Here is a 16,119-nt window from a genome sequence, read left to right on the forward strand (position 1 = left end):
TGATTGGTCCGGGGTTTTCCGTTAATATCTCCTCAACGAAGCCTCGGACAACATTTTCGGTAAGGAAAAAGTTGTTTCAAATCACCTCCCAAACCACCCCTTTCAACGACTTCCAACATTTTTGGGACACCCTATATATGTATACCTCCCCATACTTTTAGCAAGAATATCTCTATTACAATGTAAGTAAAAAAGCTCGTATCGCGCGAAAGTGCACAATTAATTTTCTTCTTTCTTTACTAACTGCTTCTCACAAGTACGGTTTTTAATAGTTATACATTTATTTAAAGATACTCGTGGCATGTCAAACGAAATCAATCCGAAACTTATCAACGTACGAAAAATCCTGTAAAGTCATGTAAGGTATAATACTGAAAATGCCAAATGAGATCAAAGTTTATTTTATTTTTCCGGAAGTGCATATCTTGCGTCTATATAGAAGATAGTTGTTAGCTATCCAAAGACGCAGCTTCAGAGTGTTCGAAACAACTGCTCCTTGAGAATTTACTATTCTTGATTGATAACCTGATTATCGATATTGAAAGAGTGCAACGAATTGATAGTGACCCGTAAGTGAGATTTCATTTTGTCCAACTTTAAACGTCTATTATTATTTTCATTCGGTTCCTTCGACTGTATACGCATCAAGAATTCGAGAATATTTGTTTTCTTTTTAAAGTAACTAATGTGTACTACTTGTCAAATTGAAATAAATTGTATAAATAAGTGTAGCATAGACAAGCATGGCTTATTAATCATGTTTTATTTATGTAATTCAATGATTTCGATTTTCTGTAGTATAGTTAGGTATAAGAAGAACACAATATTTGACCTACAAGTGAACAAACATATTTGTAGAAAATTCATATTGGTAACAATTTATATAAAAAATACTCCTTTATTAATCATCAAAGGAACCAAATAGCAAACATGTTGACAATTTTATTAAATTATACTTGGTTTTGCTGTACTTATTTATATCAATCTTGTCAAATTGACAGTGCGTAACAGGGATTAGATGTTACATGAGATAAATTCATAAGCTTGATCAGAATCTCTAATTCTGAAAGCAGCTGTAGAAAATTTGGTCTATTGTCAGGCTCAGCAGCCCAACAAGAATGCATTATTTTGTATATGTCAGAAGAAATACCATCTGATTGTTCTAAACGACCATTCTCGGAAACAATGTAATGTAGTAGACGATCATCTTGCACATTTGAATAAGGAAAGGAGCCCAATGTGCCGATTTCCCAAAGTACCACGCCAAAAGACCATACATCGCTCTTTGAGGAGAAAGAATGATCACGTATAGCCTCTGGTGACATCCATCGTAATGGAAGATGACGTGTCTTTCCTTCACTATTTTTTATTACATATGGACCATTACGTGAAAGCCCAAAGTCGGAAATCTAATTATCGTTAAATTAAATTATAAATCATATAGTGATAGTTAGTATTATTATTACAAATTAATTACCTTAAGAGTTAAATCTGCATTAAGGAGAATGTTTCTCGCTGCAAGATCTCTATGAATGATTCCTTTAGCTTCTAGGTGTTTCATACCCATAGCAATTTCTGTAGCAAATTTCAAAAATTGATTCTTTTCCATTCTATCCATCCAGTTTTCTGTGCCATTCTTTTCTTCTTTAGAAATGTTTATGTATTTGGGTTCAAAATGCCTAGATTTTTGAATGTATTGTTTGTCTAATGTAATAGAATTAATATTGGTATATAAAGTTGAAAATTAGAGTTATATAGCTCATGTCCAAGTAAAGCTATAAATTGAATATTGAAATACTTACTTTCTAAAATATCTGGTCTTGATAAGCATACAGGAATATTTTCATCATTTTTAATTATCCTTGTTTGATTTTTCTTTTTATACTGTAAGTAAGTTAATAGATCTCCACCTTGCATATATTCAAGGAGAATACATATTGGTTTATCTGGTTGAATACAGTAACCTATGAGCCTCACTAAATGAGGATGATTTCCTGCCATTCTCATCATCTCAATTTCTTCTATAAACTGTTGTCGTATCTCCAATTGGGTACATGCATTAACATGTTGAGACATTTTTACAGCAACTAAAGTATGATTTGCATCATCTATATGACCAAGATACACCTTCCCAAAATGTCCAGTACCCAATTCATGTATCAATTTTATACTTTTAAATGGGACATGTAGTTTATCTGCTTTTTCCTTGTAGTCCTCCTGTGATAATTTAAAGTACATTCTTTGTAAAAATAGTGTACCATCGACATAAGATTGTTTTATTACCTCAGATTTGGTCCGAATGTATAAAATGTTATGTTTCCAAAGAATTGCTTCTCCCCATTGAGATTTGCATTTGGAAATTGTATGTATTCTACAGACAAAGAAAAAAGAAACAATTCTATTTGTTTATTCTCACTTTAAACTCTTATTCAGCCTATTATTGTAGTATTTACCGAATCTTATTATTAAAATGTAGTAGACAAGCACCAATATTATGATACAATATAAAACTTAGAATTCCAAGAAGAATACAACCACTTATTATACAGAATAGTATGAATCGCTGGAAAATAAGATTATCGATGTTGTATAAGTTTGATTTATATAAAAAAAATGTTTCAAGTGGTGTTGTTCTTGTTAACGTCTTACTGTATTGCGATTGACAGTTTCGATGGCATGCAATGACACAGAGTGTACAATGATGTTTCCTTCTGTTCCAATACAACCATGATCATTCACAGCATTAACTGCTACTTTATAACCATCTCTTATTTCTGTATAATGGTTTTTGGATTTCATGTTCCATAAAAATACAGTCTTTTCTGCTGATACCTGTCCTAGTTTTGTAATATTATATACTGGCAGTCCATTTTTTGATGTTAAGATTGGAACACCAATACTATAAAATTGTGTATTCATTTTTAGTTATGTTTAAACTTAAAAAATTGTTAGTTTTACATTAAAGTTTCCTTTATAATTTATATTACTACCTAATTGTATAAGAATGAACATTAGAAGTGTCAGAAGTTGTACTCCAATTAACAATTACATCATCTTCTCTTAGAGTAATATTCACTCTTGGAATTGGTAGTGTTGACTTGGCATTAATACAACTACATTTATGACCCATGCATTCTGGAACTGTATAGAGGATCTGTACAATTTAAGCAATTATTTTATTAGATACTTACGATGCATAATTTTTCCATGTCACGTGTACGTGTAATGTATAGTCAACTTACTTCCAGAGGTTTTACCATTGGTTTTCTTGGATTTGCAATAACACATATCCTGTAAGAACAGTTAGGTCGAATATACAGATCAGACATATCAACTGGTACATTGTTTTCTGGTACCAAGACATGATGTTTATAGTTGCTTGATCTATAAAAAATTGAATCTTCTGGACATTCTATGATATTTGTTTTCTCTTTTGTTGGTGCACCTGTGACTATAATGCTATAATGCATAGAAATTGCATTAAATAAAGTAAATGAATTGCGAAGGGACAGAATATATCTCTTCATGTAACATGGTTCTTTCTATTTTTTTGTAAACTTTACCTATAAGATGAAGGTTGTCTTTTACTGTCTGGAGGCAACCATGATATGTTTAATTTAAAGGATTTATACATGTCATTACTGTCTACGTATCTGTTATCTTGCAATGTTGTTACACTTATATTCTGAACTACACCGACATATTTGATTGCACTTCCTACATAATATTCACTGCATAAATAGAATACAATGAGCACACTGTATATCAGTGACATTCGAATTTTCGTTAACATTTCATCTTTAAGTTATGGTATTTTACATCTGTAAAATAAAACAGTATTGCACTATATCGATTACTGAATAATGATTGTTTTGATAACTTTAGCAACTTGTGAAATTCATACCTTAGCATAAGAATCGACATCTTATGATACTTATACTTCATATGATTATCTTTATCCGCGAACATAAGTGATAGTCAACCACGCGATAAGACGATAAAACTAATATTTGAAGTTAAGATTACAGTCGCATATATGCACCAAAGAGAAAATCGTTTCAGTCATTCGAAATATGTTTTAAGCGGGTAAGATTTCAGAGCATCGCTATTATAGAGAAGACAGAAAAAGCGAAAGATAGAGCAACTGCTTGAATACAAATCCTTAGTGTATATTATCTATATCTTTAATTTGGGTGTTATCACTATGTAAGTACATACATAAATTCATACGTGTTTGAATTAAAGCTAGTAGATTGATCAATTAATCAATAGTACGTATTGACGGCAATTTAATTCAGTTACGGCAGACGAATATATTATTCTGCTTTTATACTAGCTCTTTGCGATCCATATTTTCTGATTTCGGTATATTTTTGTTCAGTTTTACTAAACATAGGATCATAAAGGGTTAGATATACTAAACCTCTTCAGAAGAAAGAAGTATCACACATTTAAACGTATTATACCTAATCTATTTATGGTAAAATATTTTTTTAAAGTTAGCAAAAGGAATGGATAAAAAGATTTAAAGGGCAGAAAGAAACAATGGGGAAGACTGATTGATTAACGATATAGATTTTCCTTGAAAAAATGAATTGATTTCATCCGAATGTTGCAGAAAGGAAATGGCCTCGGCTGCTATATCACCAACTGAAGACGACGAGTTGACCCTACCTCGTGCATCGATTAATAAAATGATTAAGGAGATTTTACCACACGTACGCGTGGCAAATGAATCTCGAGAGCTGATATTAAACTGTTGCACGGAATTCATCCATTTACTTTCCTCTGAAGCAAACGAAATTTGTAATCAGCAGCAAAAAAAAACAATAAATGCTGAACATGTTCTCCAAGCGCTCGAAAAGCTCGGATTCGGAGATTACAGTGCGGAGGCAGAAGCAGTTTTACGAGATTGCAAGGCTGTCGCGGCGAAACGAAGACGTCAAAGTACTAGACTAGAAAACTTGGGAATTCCAGAGGAAGAACTTTTAAGACAGCAACAAGAATTATTTGCAAAAGCAAGAGAAGAACAGGCTGTGGCCGAGCAACAGCAGTGGCAACAATTGCAAGCAGTTGCGCAAATGGCTTCGATGCAACAGGCTGATAGCGAGCAAGAGGATTATTCGTAAATGTTTGACGATCGAGTATCATTTTGTTACAGAAATGATTTTTTCATTTCAGAAGATTGAAATCAGAACAATGCTTTAATTCTGTTTGATTTATTCGATTTCATATACACTATTATTTATGCTTGTACATTATTTCTAAAATAGGAAATTATCGTTTTCCTATTTTTATTCCGTGATGTGTCATTGCACTATAAATCTAATAAAAATGACGAAATACAATTTTTCATATAAACTGCGTTACTTATTACTAAAGTGTTTTATTCATTATCAATATAATTGTATATACAGTAGCTATAGTTGGAATAAAATTAACTATGCATTTCTCGGAATAAAATCACGTTCTTCTGTTTATATAGTCTATCTTCGAAGTTTTCAAAACTTGTCTCATTCCGTCTTCGTTACCATGGTATAGAAATGTCCATCTAATGTCAGTTTATTTGTTCGTGATCAATCTAAATAGTACGACACGCAGAGGAAAATAAGGCCGCATAAAGGGTTTCACCCATGGACAGTAGACATTTATGGCATTAATCTTCCATATTCGGAGGAGAGATGACTCTTCTTAATTGCTTCCATTACTCTTGAAACGTAATGGTACCTAAATAATTTAATTACAACACTAAATCAAATAATTGTAATTCAGAATAACGGAAAGGAAACAATTTCATTTTATACTTGCCAATTTTTCTCTGTTAAAGTACTTGGTGTCATTTGATTTCTATTAACTCCATGTATTTTTGTTCTTAGCTTTTCTATTAGCTTTTTCTCATTTTGACGCATTGTTGGTTCTACGACAAATGATACAAACTTAATTAAATAAAATACTAAAATATTTAGCGATAATTATTTACGTCTCATTCAAGGGAAAATAATCAATTGACTAATATTGTATATACTACAGTACCTTCGTTTACGATTTGCGGTATAAAAAATAAATTTAATCCAGCATCCATAGAATGATTACTCATATCTAAACCACTGTGAGTCTGTAATCTAGAGCTGGAAAATACTTTGCTGTAAAATTCCTGAAAATGCATAATCAATTATAATCTTTCATATTTTATATTATACATTTTTACTTGTTACATTGCACATTTTTTATAAATACCTTAATCTTTTCCATAGTGTTCGGAGTGAAATCTTGTAGTTCAGCTTTATTATGTAGAAACACAATATGTGGATAGTATTCAACGTAATCTTGATCCATATTACTTGTTGAAGATGGTTTTAACATTTCCGCAGTTTGTAAAAACCTACAATTGAAAAGAGTTTATTATATGCTGACTAAAACTTATTGACGCAACACATTAATACTATACCTGCCTAACTAAATTTAAATCGACGAACCAGTCTTGTACAAAAATAATTACGTGACAGACTGAAAATAAAAATGCTGCAAATTGCAAAGATTGTAACTCCAGATTTGTTTCCATATTTGCAAAGTCTGTTGTAGGTTTCTTTTGATCGTAAGAAGCAGAATAGTCTATCGTTGATCCAGAAAGTATAGGTTGTGTATCTAAATATATTACTCGATTTTTTGTTACAAAAAAATCAATACCAGATGTAGAATTTGCACCGCTTTCATGATGCGACATATCTTGAGTCGGAAATATATTTGGTCTGAAAAAACAATATTTGTAAACAAAAATCCAAACATTGACTAGATTATAAATATCAGAGAAATACTAACACATAGTTTGACGTTAAAAGAGACATTATAGTTGATTTTCCAACACCTTGAGCTCCTAAACATCCAACTACCAAGAAATCTTGTTGATCGTATAAGAATTCAAGGGGATTTTCACAAAGCTGCATGTTTTCATCCATAAATTTAACGCTATTAGTCATTTCAAGACATGTTGATAATATGGTACGAGTGGCTGCATAAATATTTAAATCCATGGAATTTATAGTAACAATCAAAATCAAATGTTTGACAGTTATGGAGAATTAGGATACCTACAGTCTGGAATCTTTGAAGGAACATTGGACGATGAATCAACCTCTTTCCTATATCATTAAACGAGTATCCAAAATTAAAAGATAGATTCCAGTACGCAATACAACATAAAAATTTGTCATTACTTGTTACCACCATTACGTTGACTCGGTGAAACAGCTCTGCTCTCACCTTCCCTGGTTTTCAATATAAACGTCGGGCGATCTATAACTTTGATCGTGCCCCTGCTATCGTTGTCCCTTGTTTCGGACTCTTTAGGAGCAATTGGTATCATTTTTTGTACATTCATGACGATTAACCTCTCATTTTCTGTAAAGTATTTGGGTGATTAATACATTCACCATTTATGATAGGAACATTTGTAATTGTAATCAGAGTAGTTTTACAGGAACGAAATCCTTGTCAGATTCACAGAATAGATTTACAGAGGCGAAACTCTTATTGAAACCTTCGATATTTGTGTTTTTGTATTTCCATGGGGCCGGTTTGGTTATAAGCAGGGGGCAGCAGTGCTGCACTGATGTCGTCAGTAAGTCAGTAATATCAGTAAGTACATATGTATATGTCGCAGGGAAATGATAAAAATAGAGATTTGATCAAATCCCTAAGGTAGATGATCAATTCACTGGAGATGTTAAAATAACAACTCCGTAAGGTCATTTCTCTAAAGAAAGTAAGTGATTTGATCAAATCCCTTAACTGTTTTAATGAAAAGATGGAATAATATTGTTTAGATATTAAATGTATTAATTTAGTAAATCATGCGTTGCTAAGTGTAGAGTAGGTAATACAACAATAGTCGTAGAAACATAAATTATTTATTAATTACATTCCCTAAAAATATTCTTTTTGTTTTTTAAAATATCAGTTTAAGTACCTATTTCTTTTGCTAATTAGTCTCGAATAAATAATTTATGTTTCTATGAGTATTATTATATTACCTATTCTACTTTTAATAACGCATGATTTACTAAATAAATACTTTCAATATCTAAACAATATTATGTCATCTTTACACTAAAACAGTTAAGGGATTTGATCAAATTATATTATTTCATCTCTTCACTAAAACAGTTAAGGGATTTGATCAAATTATATTATTTCATCTTTTCACTAAAACAGTTAAGGGATTAGATCAAATCACTTACTTTCTTTAAGGAAATGACCTTACGGAGTTGTTATTTTAACATCTCCAGTGAATTCATCATCTACCTTAGGGATTTGATCAAATCTCTATTTTTATCATTTCCCTGCGACATATAAATATGTTCAACATATTATGTTGGTATATGTAATATCATTGAACTAAACAGTGTCCCAACTAACTCTTACATCTTCAACATCTCGCGTGTTTATTCTGATAGGAAAAAATGTCACAGGAAAATATTGTTTGGTTTAGATGGGAACATACTATGGTAGACAACAAAATGATCTTAAGGTCATATTTTCCAGATTTCAAGATCATTAGCCATTTTTTTTAATGGAATGGAGTATTTTTATTATTGCAATCTTGTAGCTGATACAAACAAAAATTCAAACATGTATAATATGTTGATCTTCAAATGACTATGTACGTTAGAGTACTTATAGAGAACTCTATTCTATATGCTTGTGGTGAAGTATCGTCATTCGGGCATTGTAAGGCAAGAGATGAGGTGTGGTTAATAGGTAGGGTGATAAATTCATGTTTATTAAAGAGAAGTAATCATATTTGAATTCATTGACAGAGTTTTCCAACATTCGGTTAGACAGTTTACTTAAATGCTTTCATTAAAGTACCCGCCCTTATAAAGTAACGTACATAGCACCGTATACTCCGTCCATTCTAGCATTCTAACCAATTTCTCTAATGTTTCTGCTTTGATTCTGATGTTTCTGAAATGATTCTTTTTCATAAAAATTAATATATTATACCTAATAAGTACCCTTAAAGTTCACCTTATAATTTTCAATTCATTTTTAACATAACGTTATTGTGATTTAAATATAAAAGCTAGGTATATCGTGTCGCTGACTTTTTTCTAGATCTATTAATAACCAATATTTTTGTATTACATTATTTACACGCATATCTAACCATTTGGGCAGCAAACGCCGATAAAGTAACCAAGCAACGCTTTTCTTCTCCTTTGATTTACAAATTTTGAGATATCAAATTGAAAACGTATTTTTATCCAAATAAAACATAGCTTATGTTACTCGGGGATAGTGTAACTTTCTATTGCTAGAAAAATTGTTTAAATCAGTTCAGTAGTTCCGGAGATTAGCCCGTTTAAACAGACAAAAATTTTGCAAAAGCATATTTGGGTTTTAGCAAGGTGCGAAAAGCCATGTATGTATGAGCTTAAAAACACAATTATTCCGAAATAAAAAACAGACCAATTTTATTTATACACATGTATAGATATTGAGATTTCGAGACCTTATTTTTATCAAAATAAATTGTGGCCTATGTTACTAAGGGATAGTGTACTTTCTATTATTTCCGTAGTTCCACAGATTACTTCCTATATACAAACAAATTTTACCTCTTTATAATATTAGTATAGAAGTATAGATAGTATAGATGTATTTTTTAAAAAACTATTTTTGATATCGACGCTTGCGACAAGCTAAAATAATAGCTAGAATTGTATTGTATTTATTATAATGCTCCCCTAAGAGGGTTCACATGGCTCCATCTTTCCCATTTACATCTTTTACACTTTTCTTCTTAAATCTACTTTACAACTATCCTTATCCTATCTTATTCTATCCTAATAGCTAGAATTATAAACCAGAAATAACACCCAAAGCACAGTTTTTAAAAACTAGATTTTTAATATATTTTTCAAAGCGCTGTTTATAAGTATAATTACAGAAAGAACTGAATTGTTTTATACATATAGCGTATTGAAACGGGTTACGCACATTCGGATAGAACCATGGAATTCCTTTTCTATTTTTCGAGCGTTGGGAGAGGTTGGAGGCTGAGTATGCGCAAGTAACTCAACTCACGTTGCCTTTCGTATTCTTCTATGGTTACTTTGTTGAGCAGGATCGGCCCGGTGTAAGTTGCGAGGAAGGCACCGAGAGGCGCCAGGAGCAAAACGGCAATCACGGATATTCCAACGATGTCGAGAGCCATTTCGATATTCTCGAAATCCGATCCATTGCTCAGACGTTCGAACGCCAATGGTCCCAGACCCGCCTTAAAGTTTCAATCTATGAATCTCTTTCGCGTTATTGATTTATTTTTATTTAAAGATTCATATCAATCATCGCATGAGAAAGAAATAGAAGTTGATTCGAATAATTCTTTACAACTCGATATCTCGGTAACTATTTCGTCAAATTCAAATACTAGTTGCAAATCTAAAATTCTTACTTGAACAGTTTTCTAAAATTGTTAACCTTCAATATTTGTTCATAATAAAATTATAATTAATGAAACATTGTGTATAGTTTTTGGAAATTCAAACAAAAATTACATACTTTTTAATCTAATAAAACTATAACCGGTTTACAAGTTTTTTGAAAGTTAATGAAGTAAATTGAAAGCGTAGAATCTGTTGGAAGATGTAGAATTTTAAAACTTTTAAAACACTTTTAATAGACGTACAGGAGAGATAGAAATAAGAGAGATGCAGGAGAAGTATAGGTAGACAAATTATAAGAATAACTATTTTCACCTAATTTTAGTTTTTTTTTTTTTTTTTTTTTTTAATCATTTAGTCAAGTTAAACCATGCTGTTCTGAGGAAATGCCCTTCGAGTATCATTGATATAGTAGCTGAAAGGGAACTTGCGTAAAATTGGTCAGACGCCAAACTTCACAATTTAAACCGACCGGAATTAGTAAACTTAAACTTTTCTAGATACTGACGTAAATAGACTTTTCGGTCAGGACTCGGGACTGTACGATGTCTGAATTAGAAAGTTCACAATTCAATTACATTATTCTTTGTACGTATTCTTTGTATGTATATTCACGTATAATTGTTTAACGTATAAATCGATTATTATAAAACTTAGCGTTTTGCAAAGAACATTTCGGAGGGAGTGGTAAGTTTTGTTTAATCAAACTGACCCATACATTTTTGTTTTAAGCTAGTAATCACGAGGAAAAATATTATTTTTTATTTTCTAGTATTTTTTGTTTAAGGAGATTAATTTTTTTAGTGTTATTATTTAGTGTATTATTTCAGAAATTTTTCTTGCCTTGGATGGTATATGTGTAATGTTTTAGGTTGAAGAGTATTTTTTGATAAATCACAGCTTGGTAAAATCAGCAATTTGTAAAAAATATTTATTCCAGTCAGTATGTTCGAAGGATCATTTTCGAAGGAACTTCGTTTCCTAAACATTTTTCAGTCTTGAATACAACGTGCATGTACAGTGAGTGTAGAAAGTATTCGTACACCGATCAATTTCCAAAAAAAAACTGTGTAAAATTGTAATTTATTAACTCATTTTTCATAAAGAGGATGTATTCGCATAGCGATGCTCTGAAACGATAAATTTCAAATTTCAAGTCTTTGAAAATTAATAAAGAGGTCTTCTCATTTCGGACGTTTGAAATAATCGAATTTTTTCCCTCTACATTATTATTGAACTTTAATTGGTAATTTCAAAGTATTTCTTGAGGCTTTGAGGTAGGCATTGATATATGTAATTATAGACAGAGTAGGGGAATTAAATTGTCGCGTCCGCCGTACTATAGCTAGAAAAAGAAAGAAAACTGCATACCTACTTTTGCCTACCAACGCATTTTTATACCATTTTTATGTTAATGTTAAATGGTTATTGTTCATACTTTTGGTAATTACATATATACATATTTTACATTCACATTAATAGTAGCGGATAGAGAAATAGGTACGTTTCTTTTCTCTTTCTAACAGTGGAACATTTCCACTTAGAGGCAAGCTACAGTGGGTGTAAAAAGTACTCGTACACCGATCAATTTCCAAAAAAAACTGTGTTAAAAATGTAATTTATTAACTTCTTTTTTATAAACAATGATATTTTATATACTCTCGGAAATCTCTAGAATAGATACAGTACAAAAAAACAGTTATTTATACAAGTTTGCGAAATTAACAAGAAAAAACATAAATCGATAGAAATATAGAAGCAATAAATATTCGTAGAAATGTTTAATTTTTAAAACTTCACAAAATAAAAAACGAAATTTACATTAATTTATAAGTAATTAATACTTTGTGGGATTTCCTTTTGATTTTATAATTATTATAACTCTTCTAAGCGTTAAATAAACTAAATTATTAGTTATTCGAAGTGGGATCTTCTTCAATTCCTCTATTAGAGCCATTTTTAAAAGTACTTTATTGGAAGTTTGATGTTTTCTAATTCGTACGGAGCAATAAACTAATGTGTTTACGTTACAAACTCTACTGTAAATGGTTCGTCATAAATAGACTGCGGATCTTTATGCATTTATAGGAAATTTGAACGTGCAAGAAATTACAAAATGCAAACAATATGCAAGAATATAAAAAAGATTGAAAGTAACGTTCACGTTATAATATTTGCAGAATAAAATAAATTCCTATTTAGGTTCTATTTTTGTAGGCACGTTCGCGAAGATTTTATTTTGCATAAAGATCCACAGTCTAGTCATAAGAATCGTACAAATACTTATTGCTTCTATACTTTTACCCACTTTTCGTATTTTTTTGTTAATTTCACAAAAATTATATCAACTAGTAAATGTTGTTTGGACTACATCTATCTTAGAGACTTCCGAGAATATGTAAAATATCATTGATTATAAAAAATGAAGTTAAGAAACTACAATTTCCCCCAAACTTTTTTGGGAAATTGATCGATGTACGAATACATTCTACACCCACTGTATATGCGCACTACCCTATCGTTCTATGGATCAATAAAGTACGATAAACTAAAGTAATAACTACTGTTTGAATTTTCGGTCACACAAGATTCCTTCCAGAGACTATAGTGTACTGTGTATATTGTATCTATCCGTACACTACCAATGGTTACCATCAGTGTCATTTTTTACAGTGCTGGATACATAATCTGGCCGATGCTAGTGTAGTACTAAACATCCTCATCCTCCAAGAACCTTTTTGTCAAAGCAGCATAGTGCTGGGCTTTGCTGGATGGTTGGCGTACGTCCCACAAACTTAAGGGGTGCTGAGGGAACAGAGGATTACGCTCGCTCCGCCTAAAACTCCCCAGGTTCTCTCTTTTTCGAGCAATTACACTCCGTAGTCGTATTCTGATTAGGGATGGCGTGAAAAATCACTAACAGTGATTAAAATTATATTAACATTGCTTTTAGATCATATAATACATATACAGAGTGTCTACGTATAAGTTCGGATATATAAATTCTACAACAAATTTCCAACAAAAAATTACTCTTAGATATTTTGTTTGTGTCGCATTATTCTCGAGTATTTCCACTTTTAATATTTTTCTGCGTTTTCGACTTGACACTGTTTAAACGGCCATAACTCCACCAAATTGTAGTGCAAACTTAAAACTAAGTATACCATTCGAAAGAGTGTTAAATTTACCACTCCCCTGATACAAGACTAAAATTTATTACGTAGATTTAACAAGTGCAAAATTAAGTCAAACTTTACATTGTGAAAATTTAATAACATTTGACTTGTTCTCTATCCGTTTTTAGGTTTCAAAGACGTAGTTGTTTGGCGGGCACTCTTCGGGAAAAACTTCCTCGAAGTCTCAGCTTTTGAATGGTATTGTCAACAAAAATTATGCGGTGGTATTTTAGGGAGAAAATGACGTTTAAATGCAGAAGAGCGTTCAAATTGCCCGCCTCCTAAATCAAAACTTATCGGTTCTCCTGCGCCGAAAACATCGATTTTTTGCTTTGTGAAATCGATCGTGTTCCAATCTCCATATCATTTATCGGTACAATGCGGTTGAAATTGATTAAATAGTCTCTAAAAACGAAAATTCTATGGATACATGTTCAAAAACAATTATTATTCACCTCGCACTCGGGCTCTACACACGGCTGGGAGAGGCTTGAGGTGTCAACAAATCGGTTTTTTCCTAATTGGGAAGGCTCGGGAGTATCACTAAAAAGTACATCAAACCCGATGTCAAGTTAATTTTAAAATAACAAGTCGATTTTTGTTGAAAAATATCGATTTTTAACTAAAAACCCACGCTTTTCTGGATTTTAACGTCATTTTCTCCCTAAAATGCCATTGTACAATTTTTTTTTGACAATACCATTCAAAAGCTGAGATTACGAGGAAGTTTTTCCCGAAGAGTGCCAAACAACTATGTCTTTGAAACCAAAAAACGGATAGAGAACAAGTCAAATGTTATTAAATTTTCACAATGTAAAGTTTGACTTAATTTTGCACTTGTTAAATCTACGTAATAAATTTTAGTCTTGTATCAGGGGAGTGGTAAATTTAACACTCTTTCGAATGGTATACTTAGTTTTAAGTTTGCACTACAATTTGGTGGAGTTATGGCCGTTTAAAGAGTGTCAAGTCGAAAACGCAGAGAAAATATTAAAAGTGAAAATTCTCGAGAATAAGGCGACACAAAGAAAATGTTTAAGAGTAATTTTTTGTTGGAAATTTGTTGTAGAATTGGCACCCTGCGTATGTCCGAACTTATACGTAGACACCCTGTATAATCTAAGAACAACATAATTCGTGAAAAGTGAAAAGAATGTTCTCTACCAATCAGAAGTGATCACGAAGAATCAATCCACCAAAGCTCAGTACCTCTGGCATCCCTTGGGTCTAATTTTCTCATTCGCACGCATTACCTGGAGACTGCCTTTTGGTAACCAAGCCACAACGACGAATAGTCGTTCTTTCCACGTGAAGCGTGTCCCGAGGGTCGTTAAATAGGCAGCAATACTTCGTGCCTGTTTTGTATATTAGAGAAAAGATTTAAGGAGGTATCCTGAATTAGGGGGTCTAAAAAAAGCGGTTTTTCGTGAATTTTTTTAGGATAGGAAGAAATAATTAATTCTATCGAACTTTTTCTCCTATTTTCATACATACTTGAGTAGTCTGTACAAATTTTTTCAACAAGAAATATTCAAATTGAGTCGACTGCGACGCACATTTGTAGAGCACCTCACAATTAAAACCTCCTATCGGCGGGAAAGATGAAGGTCGTAATTTTGGTTTGACAAAAAAAAACCAAAAAAAATTATCATTTTCATACATTTTTCTTCTATGTGAACTAAGAAAAACCCGAAAAAATGGTGAAATGTGAATTTACTGCAAGTTTGAAAAAAAGAACGAGTTGTTTGAGTGAAAAAAATCACTTTAACTTGATAAAGAAGTTGTTTAAAATTTTTTTTGTATGAATTTTCTTAGTTCACATAGAATAAAAACGTATGAAAATGAAAATTTCTTTTAGTTTCTTTGTGTCAAACCAAAATTACGACCTGCATCTTTCCCGCCAATAGGAGGTTTTAATTGTGAGGTGCTCTACAAATGTGCGTCACAGTCGACTCAATTTCAATATTTCTTGTTGAAAAAATTTGTACAGACTACTCAAATATGTATGAAAATAGGATAAAAAGTTCGATAGAATTAATTATTTTTTTCCATCCTAAAAAAATTCACGAAAAACCGCTTTTTTTAGACCCCCTAATTCAGGATACCCCGTTAAAGTAATTAAAACTGTTTAATCGGATCGAGTCTTAAACCGCGAACAACTTACCGTTAGCCCTATTAGAAGGCATAACAAGTGAAGCATGGATCTGGAAACAGACCATTCCGTGAAGGCAATATCGGCGCCCATTACGCCGGCTAAAATCGGCTGCACCACGTGCCAGAGGACATACGCCGCTTTTCGGAAAGGCGCCGACTAACGATTACGTGTGTAAAAGACAATAAATTATCGTCAGTGACTCGCAATACAAATATTAACCCTTTGCACTCGAGAGGTGACTCTCAGTCACTATTAGGTTTCACGCAGCAAATCTACAATACCTAATGTTTCTTTAGGTTTAATTTCTTTGGACCATTTTATAAAAAAATGTTTTTAATAA

General features: G+C 31.9%; 3 protein-coding genes across 8 annotated transcripts; 1 reads left to right on the forward strand and 2 right to left on the reverse strand.

Moving 5' to 3' along the window:
* Window positions 1-14: 14 nt before the first annotated feature.
* On the forward strand, window positions 15-5,361 carry LOC128878343 (protein Dr1). 4 transcript variants are annotated; one of them, XM_054126469.1, is made up of 3 exons: window positions 41-182; window positions 291-569; window positions 4,619-5,361. In XM_054126469.1, exon 3 carries the CDS (start codon window positions 4,626-4,628, stop codon window positions 5,127-5,129), a length of 504 nt encoding a protein of 167 aa, XP_053982444.1. In that variant the 5' UTR covers window positions 41-182; window positions 291-569; window positions 4,619-4,625; the 3' UTR covers window positions 5,130-5,361. The 4 variants fall into 4 exon arrangements, with proteins under 4 accessions (XP_053982447.1, XP_053982444.1, XP_053982446.1 ...); XM_054126472.1 differs by lacking the exon at window positions 291-569 and having other exon boundaries at window positions 15-59; XM_054126471.1 differs by lacking the exon at window positions 291-569 and having other exon boundaries at window positions 49-182.
* LOC128878341 (mast/stem cell growth factor receptor Kit-like) lies at window positions 578-4,041 on the reverse strand. Of its 2 annotated transcripts, none has more exons than XM_054126465.1 (9): window positions 3,905-4,041; window positions 3,564-3,821; window positions 3,243-3,459; window positions 2,991-3,154; window positions 2,650-2,899; window positions 2,454-2,563; window positions 1,803-2,371; window positions 1,478-1,704; window positions 578-1,409 (listed from the first exon to the last, which is right to left on the reverse strand). In XM_054126465.1, the coding sequence occupies exons 2-9, from the start codon at window positions 3,791-3,793 to the stop codon at window positions 990-992; spliced, it is 2,187 nt and encodes a 728-aa protein (XP_053982440.1). In that variant the 5' UTR covers window positions 3,794-3,821; window positions 3,905-4,041; the 3' UTR covers window positions 578-989. The 2 variants fall into 2 exon arrangements, with proteins under 2 accessions (XP_053982440.1, XP_053982441.1); XM_054126466.1 differs by lacking the exon at window positions 3,905-4,041 and having other exon boundaries at window positions 1,803-2,217; window positions 2,284-2,371; window positions 3,564-3,886.
* A 226-nt stretch (window positions 5,362-5,587) lies between the features above and the next one.
* Window positions 5,588-7,608, reverse strand: LOC128878342 (nonsense-mediated mRNA decay factor SMG9). Of its 2 annotated transcripts, XM_054126468.1 has the most exons (9): window positions 7,476-7,608; window positions 7,215-7,398; window positions 7,093-7,139; window positions 6,820-7,009; window positions 6,453-6,749; window positions 6,238-6,382; window positions 6,034-6,154; window positions 5,809-5,917; window positions 5,588-5,727 (listed from the first exon to the last, which is right to left on the reverse strand). In XM_054126468.1, exons 2-9 carry the CDS (start codon window positions 7,376-7,378, stop codon window positions 5,649-5,651), a joined length of 1,152 nt encoding a protein of 383 aa, XP_053982443.1. In that variant the 5' UTR covers window positions 7,379-7,398; window positions 7,476-7,608; the 3' UTR covers window positions 5,588-5,648. The 2 variants fall into 2 exon arrangements, with proteins under 2 accessions (XP_053982443.1, XP_053982442.1); XM_054126467.1 differs by having other exon boundaries at window positions 7,215-7,591.
* Window positions 7,609-16,119: the final 8,511 nt, after the last annotated feature.

The sequence above is a fragment of the Hylaeus volcanicus genome, chromosome 6, assembly GCF_026283585.1.
Source record: "Hylaeus volcanicus isolate JK05 chromosome 6, UHH_iyHylVolc1.0_haploid, whole genome shotgun sequence".
NCBI classification, from domain to species: domain Eukaryota; kingdom Metazoa; phylum Arthropoda; class Insecta; order Hymenoptera; family Colletidae; genus Hylaeus; species Hylaeus volcanicus.

Bases quoted from the DNA above. Each gene is read 5' to 3' on its own strand.
- LOC128878341 (XM_054126465.1), bottom strand. From the start codon at position 3,793: ATGTTAACGAAAATTCGAATGTCACTGATATACAGTGTGCTCATTGTA. The intron at 1,705-1,802 runs GTAAGTATTTCA...CTATTACATTAG, and splicing joins AAGACCAGATATTTTAGAAA to ACAAACAATACATTCAAAAA. The intron at 1,410-1,477 runs GTAATTAATTTG...AACGATAATTAG, and splicing joins ATGCAGATTTAACTCTTAAG to ATTTCCGACTTTGGGCTTTC.
- LOC128878343 (XM_054126472.1), top strand. From the start codon at position 4,626: ATGGCCTCGGCTGCTATATCACCAACTGAAGACGACGAGTTGACCCTA.
- LOC128878342 (XM_054126468.1), bottom strand. From the start codon at position 7,378: ATGAATGTACAAAAAATGATACCAATTGCTCCTAAAGAGTCCGAAACA. The intron at 7,140-7,214 runs GTAATGACAAAT...TTAATGATATAG, and splicing joins CAACGTAATGGTGGTAACAA to GAAAGAGGTTGATTCATCGT. The intron at 6,155-6,237 runs GTATTTATAAAA...ATGCATTTTCAG, and splicing joins ACACTATGGAAAAGATTAAG to GAATTTTACAGCAAAGTATT.